The following is a 16,947-nucleotide window of genomic DNA, read 5'->3' on the forward strand; positions in this document are numbered from 1 at the left end:
GAGCTCATGCGGAAAAGTCACCCTAAATCCTTTCACATTCTACCCAGTTCTCTTGCTGCCCAGTAGAAGGTCATCACAGAGATGATGGTGAAATTATAGTAACTTGACAAGGCTTCATCTCCATACCCATCACCCCAACCCCCATTACTTCCATTTCCTCAATCAAACACTTCGCCTCTCGTACATCATTCCTCTCCATTGACACCACCATCTCTCCACTCCAACTTATCTGTCCCAACTCCCCATTTGCCAAAAATTGAGGTCCTTTTTTTCTCCGGTGAGAACGTTATGGGGTGGTTGTTTGAGATCAATCATTTCTTCATGTTCCACCAGATTCTAGATGACCAACGAGTCACCATGACTATTTTCTACATGGCTGGCTTCGCACGGCAGTGGTTCTAGTGGCTTCATATCACTGATCAACTCGCACACTATGACAATTTTGTTCGAAAGCTTGAATTGCGATTTAGACCTTCATCATATGTGAATCATGAAGCCTTTCTCTTTAAGCTGAAACAAATGACCACCGTGGCAGTGTTCCTCAATGACTTTGAGTGTTTCTCTACTCGGGCCACCAGATTGCATCCCATAAGCTTAATGAATTGCTTTCTTTTGGTCTAAAGGAAGAAATCAAGAAAGAGCTGTGCTTGCTGAAACTGCAAAACCTTCACGATGCCATCGGTATGGTCAAGCTCGTAGAAGACAAATGTAGCACAGCATTCTCGCCCGTTAGTCAACCACTGTTTCTGCGACCACTAGAGATGGCAATAATACCCATACCCGACCCGACCCGACCCGAGTTTGACGGGTAAAACCCGATTTGACCGGGTTTCGGATCGGGTTTGGGTAAAACCCGACTTGTATGCAAACGGGTGCGGAGTGCGGGTGTATGAGAATTCAATACTCCGATCTGCACGAACTGCATCCGACTCAAAATTAAAAATTACTAAATATTTATATAATATATATATCTATATATATACATATATATACTAATATGTTCTACAACTTAACAATTTAGAATTTTTTATTTTTCCTCTTTGTTTGGTCTTGTAATTTTATAATAATTTTATTTTATAAAAAAATTATAATTACTTTTAAGTTATTTTTATAAAAAATAATATATTTTTATTAATTTTTTAATATGGGGCGGGGCGGGTATACTCACGGATGCCGATTCACGTCGGTCGAGAGTGCGGGTTTGGGTTTTTAAAAGCACGTCGGGTTGAGTTCGGGCTGGGGTATCTGGTGGGGTATCAGTGCAGATCGGGTATGGGTATATGCACTGAGCCCCGACCGTTGCCATCTAGCGACCACCGCTGGCGCTCACGAGGCGGTGCATCGCCCTGTTTCTTAGTAGATTAAACATCTCACTCCATCTGAAATGGAGGCTCGGCGAGAGAAGGGACTTTGCTTCAACTATGAGTCTGAATTCACAAAGGATCCATGAATAACTTCGTCCAGACAAAGTTAGCCGCTCACCTGAACCTGGTGGTTCAACTATCGACCCATTTACGAGTTACCATTGGTAATGGTGACACTCGCAAGTGCGGCCGGGAGTGCACTAAAGTCCTATTGAAGATGGGTGAAGCCACGTTTAATGTGGACTTGATCTTGTTGGCCATATATAGAGCGGATATTATGCTAGGGGTGCAATGAATGAGTCAAATTAGCCCAATCCTGTTTGACTACAATCAATTATGGATGGAGTTCGATTATTTGGGTTAACAAATTTTATTGCATGAGCTATATGCAATTCAATATGATGCAACACGACTAGCTTTATTCAGGAAATCAGGTATTGACACAGCTTAATTTTATCAACTTATGATTAAATCAATTGACAGTGGCTTGAAACCCAAAGTTTGCACCCAATACACTTGTGGTCTTCCTCAAAGGCCTCAATGCCATTCTCGGTGACTACAATGACATCTATACTGGTCCAACCGGCCTACTGCCAGCCAGAGAGCACGCCACCGAAATCCATTACTTCCCATCACCATCCTTGTAAATGTCAGATTGTACCGGTATCCATATTTCCAGAAGTTCGAAATAGAAAAGTTCATCGGAGAGATGCTCTTTGAAGATATCGTTCGGCCGAGCAATAGCCCTTTTTCATCACAGTACTTCCTATTAAAGAAGAAGGATGGCACCTGGCGCTTTTGCGCTAACTACCAAGCTTTGAACGCAGTGGCCGTAAAGGATCATTTTCCAATTCCCACGGTGGAGGAGATACTTGATGAAGTCGCAGGCGCTAAGATCTTTTCTAAACTAGACCTTAGTGCCGGATATCACCAAGTTTGAATTCACCCCGGTGACATGGAAAAGACGGTGTTCTGAACTCAAGACGGCCATTTCGAGTTCTATGTTATACTATTCGGCTTAACGAATGCTCCGTCAACCTTCCACTAATTTATGAATTCGACATTCAGGCAAGTTCTTTTCAAATTCATACTTATATTCTTTGACGATATCCTCATCTACAACTTGGATTATTATTCTCATTTGCTCCACCTCCGCGAGGTGGTCACCAAACTCCGGTCTCACCTGTTACTAGCCAAATTATCAAAATGCTAATTTGGCTACACAACTATAGGTTACCTTTGTCATGTTATCCCGGGAAAAGGAGTCACCGTTGACCCAGGCAAGATTCAGGTGATCCGGGATTGGCTAGTTATAAATTCCGTCAAGTATTCCAAATTGGCAGCTCCTTTAACTGATCTTCTATGGAAAGATGCCTTCATAGGGACGCCGATGGCTAGTCAGGCCTGTCACAAGCTTAAGAACGCTCTAACTCAAACACCCATATTACTATAGCTGCATGATTTCTCCATTCCGTTCATCGTCCAAGCGGATGCTTCCGACACTGGAATTAGCGCTATCTTGCTTTAGTGAGGGCATCCAATAGCATATTTTAGCAAACAAATGGCTCTGCGACTCCAGGCGGCTTCAACGTACGCCAGGGAGATGTTCACCATCACCGAAGCTTTAAATAAATAGCGCCAATACTTGTTAGGCCGCAACTTTACAATCCAGATTGATCACTAGAGCCTAAGATCCCTATTGTATAAAACAATTCAGACACCGAAGCAACAACGTTGGCTTTACAAGCTGGTGGGATATATATGACTTCGACATTGATTATAAATCGGGCATCTTTAACGGACTGGTCGATGCCCTGTCTCGAATAAACAAAATATCGTGCCATGTTCTATTTTCAGAGACAAACCCACAACCCTTGTTAGGGGAACCAGTCAGAAAATCTTACAGTATACACACTGATACAATGTCCTTGCTCGACCCAGATCAACATCCCAATATTGTGATTTGGGAAGGATTGTTGCTATTTAAAGGACGTGTATGGATTCCGGCGAACTCTACTTTGCAACCACTCCTCATAGTAGAGTTACCTTTAACTCCAACAGGAGGTCACACTGGAATATAAAGAACACTAACCCAACTGGCAAGCGTCTTCTATTCTCTAGACATCAAACGATAGGTAAGGGAGTATATATCCAAATGCAGCATATGTCAAGCAACTAAAGCAGTAATCATGCACCTCAAGGATTACTACAATCGCTTCCAATTCCGGAAAAGATTTGGCATTCGGTGTCAATGGATTACATTATGAGTTTACAACCATCAGAAGGAAAGACGACGATCATGGTGGTGATTTATCGATTATCCGAACATGGCCATTTCTTAGCATTGAATTCCAATTTTATAGCACTTCAAGTATCTGATATTATGGTGAGAGATGTGATTAAACACTACAAAAAATTATATTTTTAGTGATAACAAAAGTTATCACTAAAAGCAATAATTTTAGTTACAATTAGTAATAGTAGCAAATTTTAGAAGTCGTCATCTCCCGTCACAAATACCTCCTGACAAAATAATGTGGCTACAATAACCTTATTTATTTATGTCAATTTTGTTGATACAAAAAAAAATATATAATCGTGACAAATAAAATGCTCACAATAATTTGTTTAGTTGTGTTTATTTTGTTGACTCAAGAAAAATGCTAAATTGTGACGAAGAAGCCGTCACAATAATCTATTTTATTGTGACAAAATTGTTGATTCCGAAAAATTCAATAATGACAAAATGTTTTTGTCAAAAGTAATTTTTTTATTTGTGGCCAATACTTCGTCACTAATTTTACTTTGAGATATTATTATGTGTTTATATTGTCACAAATAAAATTATTAATTTAAAAATAATATTGTCACTAAAACAAAATTTATGTTACGCTAATTTTTTTCATTAATATAATTAATTATCTGTGATAAATATAAATTATATTTTAGATACTTTTTTCAACACAAATTTTTAGTAGCAAAAATATTGTCACACGAGCAAATATAGTATTTAATATTATATTTAAATAAATAAATAAATAAATATCATAAAAAATATACAAGATTCAAATTTTGAATATATAAAATTGGAAATTTTAATATCCAAAATATAATTATAAAATTATCCTTTTAGAAAAAGAAAAAAAGATTATAAAATTATCCTAAATTTGGAAATGAAGTACTCCTTTATGCATTTGAATCTTCTTTTTTACTTTTCAAACTCAACTTCTGCTAGAATTTGACTCTTTTCTTGTTATTTTAATGTTATTCCCTTTCCTTGATGCTTATTCGGCACATTTTTAAAAAAAAATCTAATGAAATAATTTTAAAAATTGAAAAATTCTAATTTAATTACAACTTTCATATCATTATTTTCTTCGCAATTGAGACAAGTTCCATATCGCATTTGGCTTTTGTGAATTTTAATAGATAAAAAATCATAAAAAAAAGGAAAATCACATAATCAAAATCTAAATAACATATTCTTATGATGAACCTGAACCTAAGATTCAAAGTATCGAAAAAGAAAGGTATTATACCTTAATTGGTCCCTCTACTTTTCTCTCTCTTCCCTTTTGGTCCCTCTACTCAGAAATGCTCCGACTAGTCTCTCTACTTTTAAAAATGTGCCTATTTTAAAAGTAGAGGGACTAGTTTGGAGTATCTTTAACTAAGTAGGCACATTTTTAAAAGTAAAAGGACTAGTCGGGAGCATTTCGGAGTTGAGGAACCAAAAAGTAAGAGAGAGAAAAATACAAAAACTATTTTGGTGATTATACCAAAAAGAAACACTAACAAACAATCATCATTGAAAAAAATTCAATAAACTTAACTTTGAAGATTAAAAAAGACAAAACAAAAAAAATAATTATTTCATATCCATTGCATAAAATATGCAATAAAAAATTTAAGAAAATAAAAGAAACAAGCAAATTTTGTAGCCATAAATAACACGCACCTTTACATCAAGGGCTAGTTGAGCCACTTTAATTCTCCGAATCACATGAAGCCGAACTCGTGCCATCGATCTCTATAGGCGCATAATTACTAGAGGCATCACTCTTTTTATACGTTAAATTCATTGAGGATATATATCTTTTTAAATTTTAATTTTTTTTTAAAATTATATTATCTATATTTTGTTTTGTGAGATTTTGTAAATCCTATTTAATTTCAATTTTTAAAATCTTTCTCTAATACTATAAATCTTAGGTATAATCTAAATTAAAAACTTGTTTCCAATCATTTAAAATATCAATTTTGAGGATTGGGTAAACAATAATAACTTGCAAAACAATGAATTCGGAGAATATTTTTTTACATTGATTTTTACCTCATATTTTTAAAATTTGAATAATTTTTCTTTTAAAATTTGAATAGGTTTTCTTTTAGAAAACGTTTATATATATATATATATATAGACACACATATCGAATTTGATTCTAAAATATGTTAAACATACTTTAGATTTTTTTGTGACAATATTTAATAGATATTAATAGTTGAATTTTTTTGTGACAAAAAATGTGATCGCAAAAAAAATAAAATGACTATTGGCGAAGAACACTTTCATCACAACAAATGAAAATATTATTTACAACACTATAGGTATATTAATAGTGATAACGTAATTGTGAGAGATCTTAAATCATCACAAATATAATAGTTTTAGTGACAAAAAATCATCACAATTAACTTAAACAATAGTGTTAATTAATTTTTTTTATCATAAAAAACTTTATATTTGTGACAAAATGATTGATAGTTACAAAAAAATTCATGATGTCGTAATTTTGGTAGTACAAGCATAATTTACTTGGTGTATTAAAACTAGATTGGAGAAAGCCAGGCCTATATTTATACTTTTTTTAATATATTTTTTTTTGGTTAATTTTGGTATTTTTATGTGAAAAATAGTTGTTTATTTGGTAAATGATTATGTATATATGGAATATTTTTCTTTGCATTGTAGATACGGGGGCTACACCAATGCGTTGATGATGATTGAGTATTTGGGCATAGTTACTTTTAAATATTTTAATAGGTTAATATTTTGGCTTAATAGAACAAAATTTTTTAGTATCTAATAGGTTACTTTTGAAGTATTTATAAATAATAATTGTTTGATAAAATCATGTTAAATTTTAATTTTAAAAACCTTTCAAATTTTATCTATAATTATTTGAGATTGGGTAGGGAAAAAAATAGAGTTTTTAATATTTTATTAATAATATAATTTTACAATTATATATATAACGTATTTGAATTTGCATCCAAAATTATCGACACAAAAGATAAGATGTATAATTGTGATGGATACTAAATTGTCACAATTGAAATTATAATAGTGACTAAATAATTAGATGTCACAACTAATGCAAACTATTGTGTCAGCTAACGTTTTTAGCATTAAAAAACCATAATATGGTTAAAAAATTTAATTTTTGTGGCAATATTTAGTGGACACTAAATGGTTGAATTTTTTTTGACAAAATTATTGTAATAAAAAATATATATTGAGTGATGGAGAATACTTTCGTCACAATAATTAAAAAATTATAATGACAACAATAATTCTTGTCACAATTACACATCATTCTCATCAAGAAATTTTTGACGTAAAATGTTGAATGCTTTTAGTAATGAACATTGGACACAAAAGAAATTTTGTCACTGTTAATATATTAATAGTGACAATGTAATTGTGACATATACTAAATTGCCACAATTATCACTATAATAGTGACAAAAAAATAAGTTATCACAATTAAGTTAAACAATAGTTTCTGTTTCATTTTTTGACACAAAAAAACATAATATTTGTGGCAAAATAACCGAGTGGCACAACAAAGTTGTCACTAAAAATCTTAACTCTTAAAGTGAAGTTACATGGCCCGCCATTGCAAATTATCTCCGATCGGGATCCAACCTTTATTGGTAATTTTTGGAGGGAGATATTCAAACTTCAGGGGACTATGTTGGCCCATAGTAGCGCCTATCATCCTCAAACTGACGACCAAATTGAGGTCTTGAATAGGTATCTCGAGGACTACTTGCGGTGTTTTACCTCCGATCATCCTCGATAGTAGGTCAAGTATTTGCCCCGGAATGAATGGCACTACAACACAGCTTTTAATTTGGCCATCAAAATGACACCTTATGAGGCCGTGCTCGGCAGAGCTCCTCCGATATTGCAAGATTATCTAGCTGGTTCCTCACCGGTAGCAGCAGTGGATGAGATACTCTCTGCTCTCACAGAGCTCATCTTCAACCTGCATGAGAATTTGAAATGAGCACATGTACAGATGTGTAATCAAGTGAACTCGAAAAGAATAGATATCCAATTTCAGAGTGGATATTGGGTGTTATTAAAGCTTCAATCATTTAGGCAAGTCTCTTTGGTGCAAAGGAATTCACATAAACTAGCTCGACGCTTTTATGGGCCATTCCAGATAACTGAAAAGATAGGAGCAGTCGCCTATTGGTCGGAATTACCTACAACGTCCAAGCTTCATAATGTTTTCCATGTTACTAAATTTAAGCGGTTTGTGGGGGACGCCGTGTGCTGAATCTCGGTTTTTACCATATGAATTCCTCTATCAGCATTCATTGAGGGTACTAGAAATAATATTGACATGCAGAAAAATGCTGAAGCTTGGGCGAAACTTTGCTGAAGTGCTAATACAATGGAAAAGACAGACAGATAAGGATGCTACATAGGAAGATGCTGAAGATTATCAAGCAACATTTCCATAATTCATCCTTGAGGACAAGGAAACTTTAAAAGGGGGAGCCATTGTTGTGGACAATGAACAACAACAAGACGACAACATTCTTAGGCGAAGCTCAAGAGGAAATCAAGGAAGAATCCGCAACAAATTTGATGATTTCGTGATGAAATAATTACTACCAATTATTAATCATTAGAGTAACTAAGCAATTGTAATTTCTGTAATCAAGTTGTTACAAGATTGTTACAAATGGAATCATTGTGTTCTAGCATAGGTAGTGTTTGTTAGAATGCCAGAGGAAGATGGTTACAATTTGTAATGATTTTCTATATAGGGGTTGCTTGGTTATCCGTAAGTAAGTGTGATGTAATTTGATTTACAAGTTAAATACCAACATGGGACGTTTGGTTTGCTGTGAAAGGATATATGCAGTGAATTAAATTGCGGATTTTCGGTGTTTTGCTACATTTGGACTTACGACCAATTTGGCTGTAAGTCAAAATTCAGCATTTGGGTTGGAATAAAGTAACGCCCTCTCTTATATCGACTCTAGTCATTACGGGCCAAACAGACGACCTATTCCCTCTCCTACAATCTCTTCTCCCTCTGCTCAAGTTATCACCGGCCGAGCTCTTGCTGTCTTGTCGTCGCTCCTTCACCCGATCTCCGACCAAGTTTCCGACAAAGAAGCTTTGCCCTCTTCTTCGGATTCAGCTCTCGCTTGCAAGTAATATCACTGTTCTCTTGTTTTTTTTTCCCAATCTCTGTTGATCAATGAATCCAATCTCTCATGTTTCTCTGTGTTTCTCTTTGATTATCCACAGAAGGCAGATCCCTTCCATCTCCCTCACCGAGGATACCATATTGATCTTGGAGCTCGTGAGAAGACGGTAATGGTTTATCTGTCAATCCTATGTTGTTCTGATTCCTTGTTTAGTATTGTAGTATTGTTCTAAATAAATAAAATACATTAGCTTAAATAAATAAAATTTTTTTTAATGAAACATTAAAGAAAATTATAAAATATAAATTTTTTTAAAAAAGGTAATCTCACTACTCATTTTACACGTCGATTTTAACCCACAATTTACATCAAACAAAACACTTGAAAAATAAATGCATGATTTTCATTTACAGGCAACCAAACAACCATAATGTAAGTTAAAATACAGTAATTTCAATGTGATTTGACTTATACTATAATTTGAAATATGACAACTAAACAACCCCATAATAAAAGGAGAACGTGAATGACTGACATCTTGAGCTAGAATTCCTCTCATTCTCTCATCTTCTTCCTCTTCTTATCATCATCCCCTTCTCCTCCTTTCCTCTTCCTCTGAGTTTCTATCCCTGTTTTCTCATTATCCGTGAATATCCTGCAACAGCTTGCAGGTAATTCTTGGAAGTGTCCTGTGACGAAGGCAGCAATAGCATGCACATTTCTCTGTAATATGTGTAATATGTGTAAATAATGCAAGATTGTTATCTTTTACTGAACTTAGTTTTGAACCAGCTATAATAATAATAATAATAATAATAATAATAATAATAATAATAATAATAATAATAATAATAGGTATAAATATAAATATTTGTAGCATAACGGGTTGCGATGTTATCGATTTTTTGGGTTTGAAACTTTGCTATCATGCTTGTCAAGCTCAAGCCCTGTGAAATTATACATTGGTGATGGGCTATAGCACAAATGCCTGGGTAAGCAGTATTCGTTTGTGTTATCCCATATGATGATTACTGATTTACAATTTAATTTGATTGATTTTGAGATAAAATTAATTTAGATTTGAATTTAAATCAACTACCGTGGTTCAAATTTTTATCATTACAATTATGTATTAATTTTAATTAGTATTTTTAATATTGATCTATTTAAGTAGAGATTAATACTGAATCCCGGATCTTTTATAAATTAAATCTGATATTACTGTAGTAATGTAATTTTTAATATTAATATTAGTAATTTAATATTTTACTTATTCAAATTGCATGATTTGAGACATGTGTCCTTTCCTCTATTGTTATTTTCAAATAATTTTTTTTTGTTTGAGGATGAGAAATTAATAAAAATATTATTTAATAATTTTATCGGTATATCGTTTAAATGATGAAGTACTAATATTTATTAAAACAAAATCAAATAACAATTGGTTCTTCATAAAAGGTCAACCTTGCGGAAGCATAAACAAGGCATTGATAAAGAAACACAAACCATCATCACAACAAAAATGAACTTTTAAAGAAAGGCCATTCCTTCATTTTTAACCACTCAATGATCTTAAAAACTAGTCATTTTTGGCTTTAAAAAAACATGGCACTAAATGTCATTCTTCTTGTTGACGTAGATGAAGTAGACATTGCCTTGCAAGACCAGCAATTAAGTATACTATATATAAAATATTTTTTTAATGTGAAGTTCAAGCAATTTACAAAGGCTATGTTGATTAATGGTTAGTAAGTAATGCATATTTAATACAAAGATATATAAAGTAGTAATGCATATTCGGTTTTGATGGAGTTAATTAATTAGTCATATTTATTTATTTTTTTATTGATGTTACAAGTTGATACCCAATTAAACACAACCAATTTAATAAATAAATACATTATAATATTTTATATCAATGTCTAGGAAAAGCCATTTTGTGTCATCCATCCATACAAATTTACTAATATAAATTAAATATTTATAATTATTTTATAAGTTTAAACTTTTTTTTTATGAAATGTGACAAACACTTGTTAAGTGATGTCGTGGGAGCATGTAGCAGTAAACACTTGTAAGCTAAAGACTGGCAGAGACAATGGAGCAAGGCTTTAATAAACACTGAGTAACCTTATTTTGATTTAGCTTTGAGTTCGATCTCAAAATCATTCCAAAATGAACACTCTCACAACGACAGTCTGGACGTATTGGCAGTGTAAGCTATCGGTGAAGTTTAATATCTAACGAATGTTTTTATTTTGAACCATAATTATTAATAATTTTTTCAATTTTATATTCATATATCACCAGACCAAACAACAAGGTGTGGTCAACAACTTGATCTTATCATGTTATAAAATCCAAACCCATTTATTTTTTAAGAATAATTAAAATTATTGGTTGTATTTTATAAGGATTAAGAGTTAACCCTTTTCTGCATCATACTTTGATTAATTTTTTCCCTCCACATGGATGAGACTTTTCTTTGTAGCTAATTTCTTTCCAAGCAAACACTTTGAACAATTTAATGATGATTGCATCATTCAAAGAATTTCTAACAAGCATGAACACCTCCACACAATTCTCTCATTACCTAATAAAACTAAAGCCACTAATTTAATACATCCTTTGCTGATACACATAATCTAATAATAATTAATTCACAACACTTTGTTTGTAGTTTATGGTCAATGCATGCATCGCCTTTTTATTACAAAGTCTTCTTCAGGTGCTCCAAAGATCAAAAGAGTTGTTTATAGTTTAATACAAAAGGCATCTCATTCATGAACTTTCATTAAACTCTTTTCTTTTTAGAAAAGACGTACCAATTCAAACACTTTGAAAAAATACACACACACACACAAAAAAAAAAGGGATAAAGGAACAAGTCTCATTCATCTCAAACTAGTTAGAGACATCTTCTAGAGAATTATTGAAGTTTTTTTTATTGTATTAAAGAAGGAAATGAGAATCACTTAATATAGACTTTAAGTGAAGCGAAATCCACTCAAACTCAAGATTTTTTTAAAAGTATAAAGGACTTTTATAAAAAAAATTAATTAATTAATTAACACATTGCTTGCAGTTCCAACATATATGTTATGAATATATATATATATATATATATATTAGTAATTAATGAAACACAAGGGACTCAAAACTAGTGGCATCCAAAGCTATGGTTGAAAAAGAAATTGAAACTAAGATGATGGGAATGGATTCTATTCAGAATTAAGATTAGATGGATGAACTCATCATGGTTAATTTTTTCTTCGAGGTGACAACTTGGTGGGGCTCATTTTAGATTTGGCAATCTTTGAGTGTCGGTAAGGCATCCTTTCCATTTACAATCAATAACATCAACCAAAACTTTCACAAATTAAATAAACATCAATATGAGTACTTATATATATAAATATGTATATAGTTTTCTTGTGTTTTTCTTTTCATTAAGTGTTATCAAGTCTCCTAAACACGTGTCAAAAAGGCGTATTAAAGGTGATAATTCCACTTTTAGGTTGGATTGAGCTCATGTAACTAATACAACTTGATAAATTAATGACAAAAGAAAGATAGAGAGGTGACATGAAGGATGGTTTCATTGACTTCACTAACAATCCTAGGTACATGCTTTGAGGTTTGATTGGTTTAAAGGAGGAAAAAAGGAACAAAAGGAGAGGTAGATAGAGTACATGAGGGGCTCCACTTGAAGGAAAGATTGATAGATATTGATACAGAGATAGGTAGATAGACTTCAAAAGAGTTTGAGAATTAAGAAGGATGGATGAAGTGGAATGTGTGGCTTAGATGCATATGGTTTTGAAGACAAATGTGGGACACCACTTGTTGCCCATTCATTCATATGCTTCCATAGATCAAGGGGAAAATCCATGTGCTTTGTTGGTATGATAGATATCACTGTAGTATAGATAGACATAATGTTGTTATTATTTTATGTGTCTAGCTAGCTATACTCTCTCTCCTTCCCATGTCCTTCCTTTCAAAGCATTCATCATGCATGCATGTTTTTCTCAGGGTCTTGTTAGATATGGCTTTAATAGACTTTAGGAACATGAATGGAAATTAAGGACATTGCATCATGAGTGAGAGAGAGATAGAGGAGAAGGAGGACCTACATAACTACATTAATGTGTTTGATTTATTGAAGAATTTGGTAGGGAAAAGGTATTGGGAATCCAAGGACAATTAATATGACTGTTCTCACTTCAACTTGTTAATTTCTTGGAGGAGGAGGGACCAACCATGGAAAAAATTCATGGTGGAGAAGACTTGTTCAGAATGGATAGGTTTCCTACTCTATTATATGAAATTAATAAGAGTAAAAATATATAACAGTTTTTAAGTGTCAAGTCAAGTGTTAGGAATTAGGTTTGGTTGGATGATAAAAATATAAATATAAATATATATATATATATATATATTGATCAAATATGTTTTGATCAATGTTCATTTGAATCTTGCTTAGAAAAAAACATGAATGTTCTTAATTATTTTAATATAGAATTTTAATTAATTAATTATTAGTCTACATTTAGAACATAAGTTAATTAATTAGGCTTCAACTTAATTAACAAGATTGAGGTTGTGGAACCTTGACTTGATAATTGGGTTTGATATATATATATATATGCTAAACAAAATGTTTGAATTAACAAGTGATGAAAGGTAGCAGAAAAGGTCAAGGACTAAGAACAAACAAGGAAAAGAAGAAAAAGGGAGGGGACAAGGGGGACCTTGTTTGGAGGTTGGGAGAAGACTTTGGTGTGCAAGATGTGGTTTTATAAAGTTTCAAATATTCTTTCTCTAAAGTAAGAGGAAATCACATTAAAAAGATGTGAACTCCTAACCTTTGTTCTGATCTAGTCTTTTAACTAATCATGCAACACAATAATTAAATAACTTCATTTTTAATTAATTAATATTTTAATGATATTTAGAGCATTATTAGTTCAGTGTCTAGCTTTATACTTCATCTATAATATGAAAGGGAAGTTTGTGAGACTTGAACACTTGTTTCACTCATTCCTTTCTTTCTAGCAATGCAAAACTTGAAAGTTGGGTTTGCAATCTCTATTATTAGATTTGCTATGTTTTTTAAGGACGTCATAAGTTTATAAAACACGGCTTATCTCATGCATTAAAGTGGTATAACACTCTATTGTAAGTTTTCTTTCTTCTATGGTTGCGTGTGCTTTGTGTTAAAAATTAAATAACCTTTTAATTTGGACTAATCACCAACACCAATTATAAGTTAATCTTTTATCTATGTTGTATGAATTGGTATTGGTGTATATTTATTCAAATAAAAATAATTTAGACTATCTAGTAATTGTAATACATGTACTTTGTTCATTTGAATTGTGAGTTTAATCAAAGTCAATTTATGATCAATAATTGTAATTCTTATATGCTACTCACTATTAGTACACAGAACACGAGCAAATTAATTGTTGGGCATTGTCATGATATATATATATATATGCTATGGTACAATAGAATACGATTTTATGAATGATTAAGTTTTAGAGATTCAATTAATGCAACACAATTATTTATAGATATATAAGAGGTACACAAATGTGAAAATTAAGGAAACCATGGAAAATAGCTTAGATTGGAATTCAATCAGTTTCAATCACCCAATTAATTGACTAATAATAACATAATGAACACAAATAACAACAAAAGCATGATATCGATTTTTTCCCCTTAAATCGTGAAACAAAACATAGATGAAAAATATAGATGGTATATATCTTCTTCTCATCTTAATTTGATTCAAGTACAGTGGTTAATTAGAGTTAAGAGAAATTAAAAATCAAGGTAGGTAGGTAGGAAGAAAGAAAAACTCAAAACTCATTGAATAAACATTTCAATGCTTCATTGTTGGGTGGTATGGTACATTTAACTCAAAGAATGCATTACTTCCAAGCAGTACTCCTTCCAAAAAACAACATAAAAAAACAATATCAAAGAAGAACAGTAACACTAGCCAAAACTGACTCACTATTGTCCTATATGTACATATATATATAAACAAAGACAAACTACCGTCCATGCCATTCCCTGCCGTCTCTGTGTCTAAATATAATAAAATCATGCATCTTATTCACATACGTCTCTAACAAATGTACCTGTTTGACATATAAATAGAGCACAGAATGACACAATGAAATGAAACCACATGCACTTCACTTCTCCATCTCCTTCTCAACCACTCCATCTCTCTTTATCTTGCCAGCAAGTGACCTTATAATAAAAGATGGAAGGAATCCAGATCCAAACCAAGAACAACAACAACAACAACAACAACAACAACTCAAGGCTGAAGATCTTTGGGTTCAGTGTGTCTGAAGATGTAGAAGAGCATGCAACGCCGGCGATGAACAGTACTGATGGAAAGAAGTACGAGTGTCAGTACTGTTGTAGAGAGTTTGCCAACTCTCAAGCGTTGGGTGGGCACCAGAACGCGCACAAGAAAGAAAGGCAACAGCTCAAGCGCTCACAGATGCACCGAAGCACGCCGGCCACTATTGTCTATCCACGTAACACTTGGCCGGGCACGGTGCCGGCACAACCGGTCACTAACTGGGTTTACTATTCAAGGATGGCGCCTGCTTTGCCGTTTAGAATGCATCACGGTTGTGTTGTTAGCTCGCCGGAGGGGATGGTGGCGCCGAGTTATTCTTTGGCCGGCGCCGGAGAAGGTGGTGGTGGAGGGAAGCAACAGCGTTCCGGCGTTGATGATGTTCTTGGTTTGGATCTTCATCTTAGCCTTGCTCCTGCTGGTTCTTGAAGTTGTTTTTTTTTCTAAGTACTTCATTTACTATAGTTTGTATTTTCTATTCTTGATTTTTTTTTTAAACTCATCGGTTTTTTTTTTTTGGATGATGGATATATGGGTTTGTATCAGTGATTTTGTATTAGTATTACTTTTTTATAAGTTTTTATTTTAATATTTTTCTGGGAAAAAATTGAGAGAAGATGTACGGAGAAATTAGAGAGAGCTGGTGTATCTAAGATCTATCTTGTTCGTATGTTTCTTGTGTTTAATTTTTCCTTTTTGTTATTTGTGTTTATATGTTTTTTGTTTTTTTGGAGCAAGAAAATATAGAGAGTACTTAAAAATTGAGGGGTTCAGTCTATTTTTTTAAAAAAAATTAAATTAAAAATAAATAAATGTAATAATGAAAGGTAGAAGAAGATGATTAACAGCTGAGTTAAAGAAAGGACAAGAAGAGGACAATGTTGTTCTGATGATAAGATTGTGTGATCTTGGATTAGATCTTTGGGGGCCATTGTGTCTTCCCCTTCTCACACTCAATATGTATATATATATATATATATATATATATTAACAGAAATTTTCAATAATTTTCAAAATATTATGTTTTTACCAAGAGCTTAGACTTGTTCTCATTTGCTGATCTACTAGAATCAATCAAATTCCTACCTAATTTTAATTTTAAGTAGAGAACTAATTAAGACAATAATTATATTAAGAAGCTTCTCTATGCACATCTAATTTAAATAGTAAAAGTTTGGATTGAAAACTCAAACAAGTAATTTTGAGGTCAAATTTTTATATGTATAAAAAGTATTTATAGAAAGAGATTTATTTTTTATAAAGCTCTTAGTATTTTATCTCGAAGTAATTTAGAACCCGTACCTCTCAAGAAACATATGAGTCAAAGAAAAAAAAAATAACATACGTAGAAATCAGGATCACTATCCAACCTTAAGAGACTATTTAAAAATCATTAATTTCACAATCAATGGAGTGATTAAGTATAAAACAATGTTTAATTATGCCAATTTGAGTACAAGATGAGCTACTAGATCATATCATCCTAAGATTCGTATCACTTAAATTAATAGTTAGGAACTCACTTTATGCCTTCTTTAATTATATTTAAACTAGGATTACTTCCTTAACAATAACATTACTTAGGAGGCAGTTTCCTACCATCATGGCTTCTTTGTCCTTAACCATATTATAAAACATAATCTATACTTAAAAGCTAATCAAAGTCTACGTGGTGAGCATTATTTTATTATCATCAATCTCATTAGGTAGCATCAAAGATAGTGCATAACCCTTAAACTT

At 32.6% G+C, this 16,947-nt stretch overlaps 1 protein-coding gene across 1 annotated transcript; it reads left to right on the forward strand.

The window, feature by feature from the left end:
- The first annotated feature begins 14,921 nt into the window (after positions 1-14,921).
- LOC120259110 (zinc finger protein GIS3-like) lies at positions 14,922-15,893 on the forward strand. The gene has a single exon (XM_039266646.1). The coding sequence runs from the start codon at positions 15,103-15,105 to the stop codon at positions 15,634-15,636; it is 534 nt and encodes a 177-aa protein (XP_039122580.1). The 5' UTR covers positions 14,922-15,102; the 3' UTR covers positions 15,637-15,893.
- The last annotated feature ends 1,054 nt before the right edge of the window (positions 15,894-16,947 follow it).

This window comes from Dioscorea cayenensis, chromosome 4, assembly GCF_009730915.1.
Source record: "Dioscorea cayenensis subsp. rotundata cultivar TDr96_F1 chromosome 4, TDr96_F1_v2_PseudoChromosome.rev07_lg8_w22 25.fasta, whole genome shotgun sequence".
NCBI classification, from domain to species: Eukaryota; Viridiplantae; Streptophyta; class Magnoliopsida; order Dioscoreales; family Dioscoreaceae; genus Dioscorea; species Dioscorea cayenensis.

Bases quoted from the DNA above. Each gene is read 5' to 3' on its own strand.
- LOC120259110 (XM_039266646.1), top strand. From the start codon at position 15,103: ATGGAAGGAATCCAGATCCAAACCAAGAACAACAACAACAACAACAAC.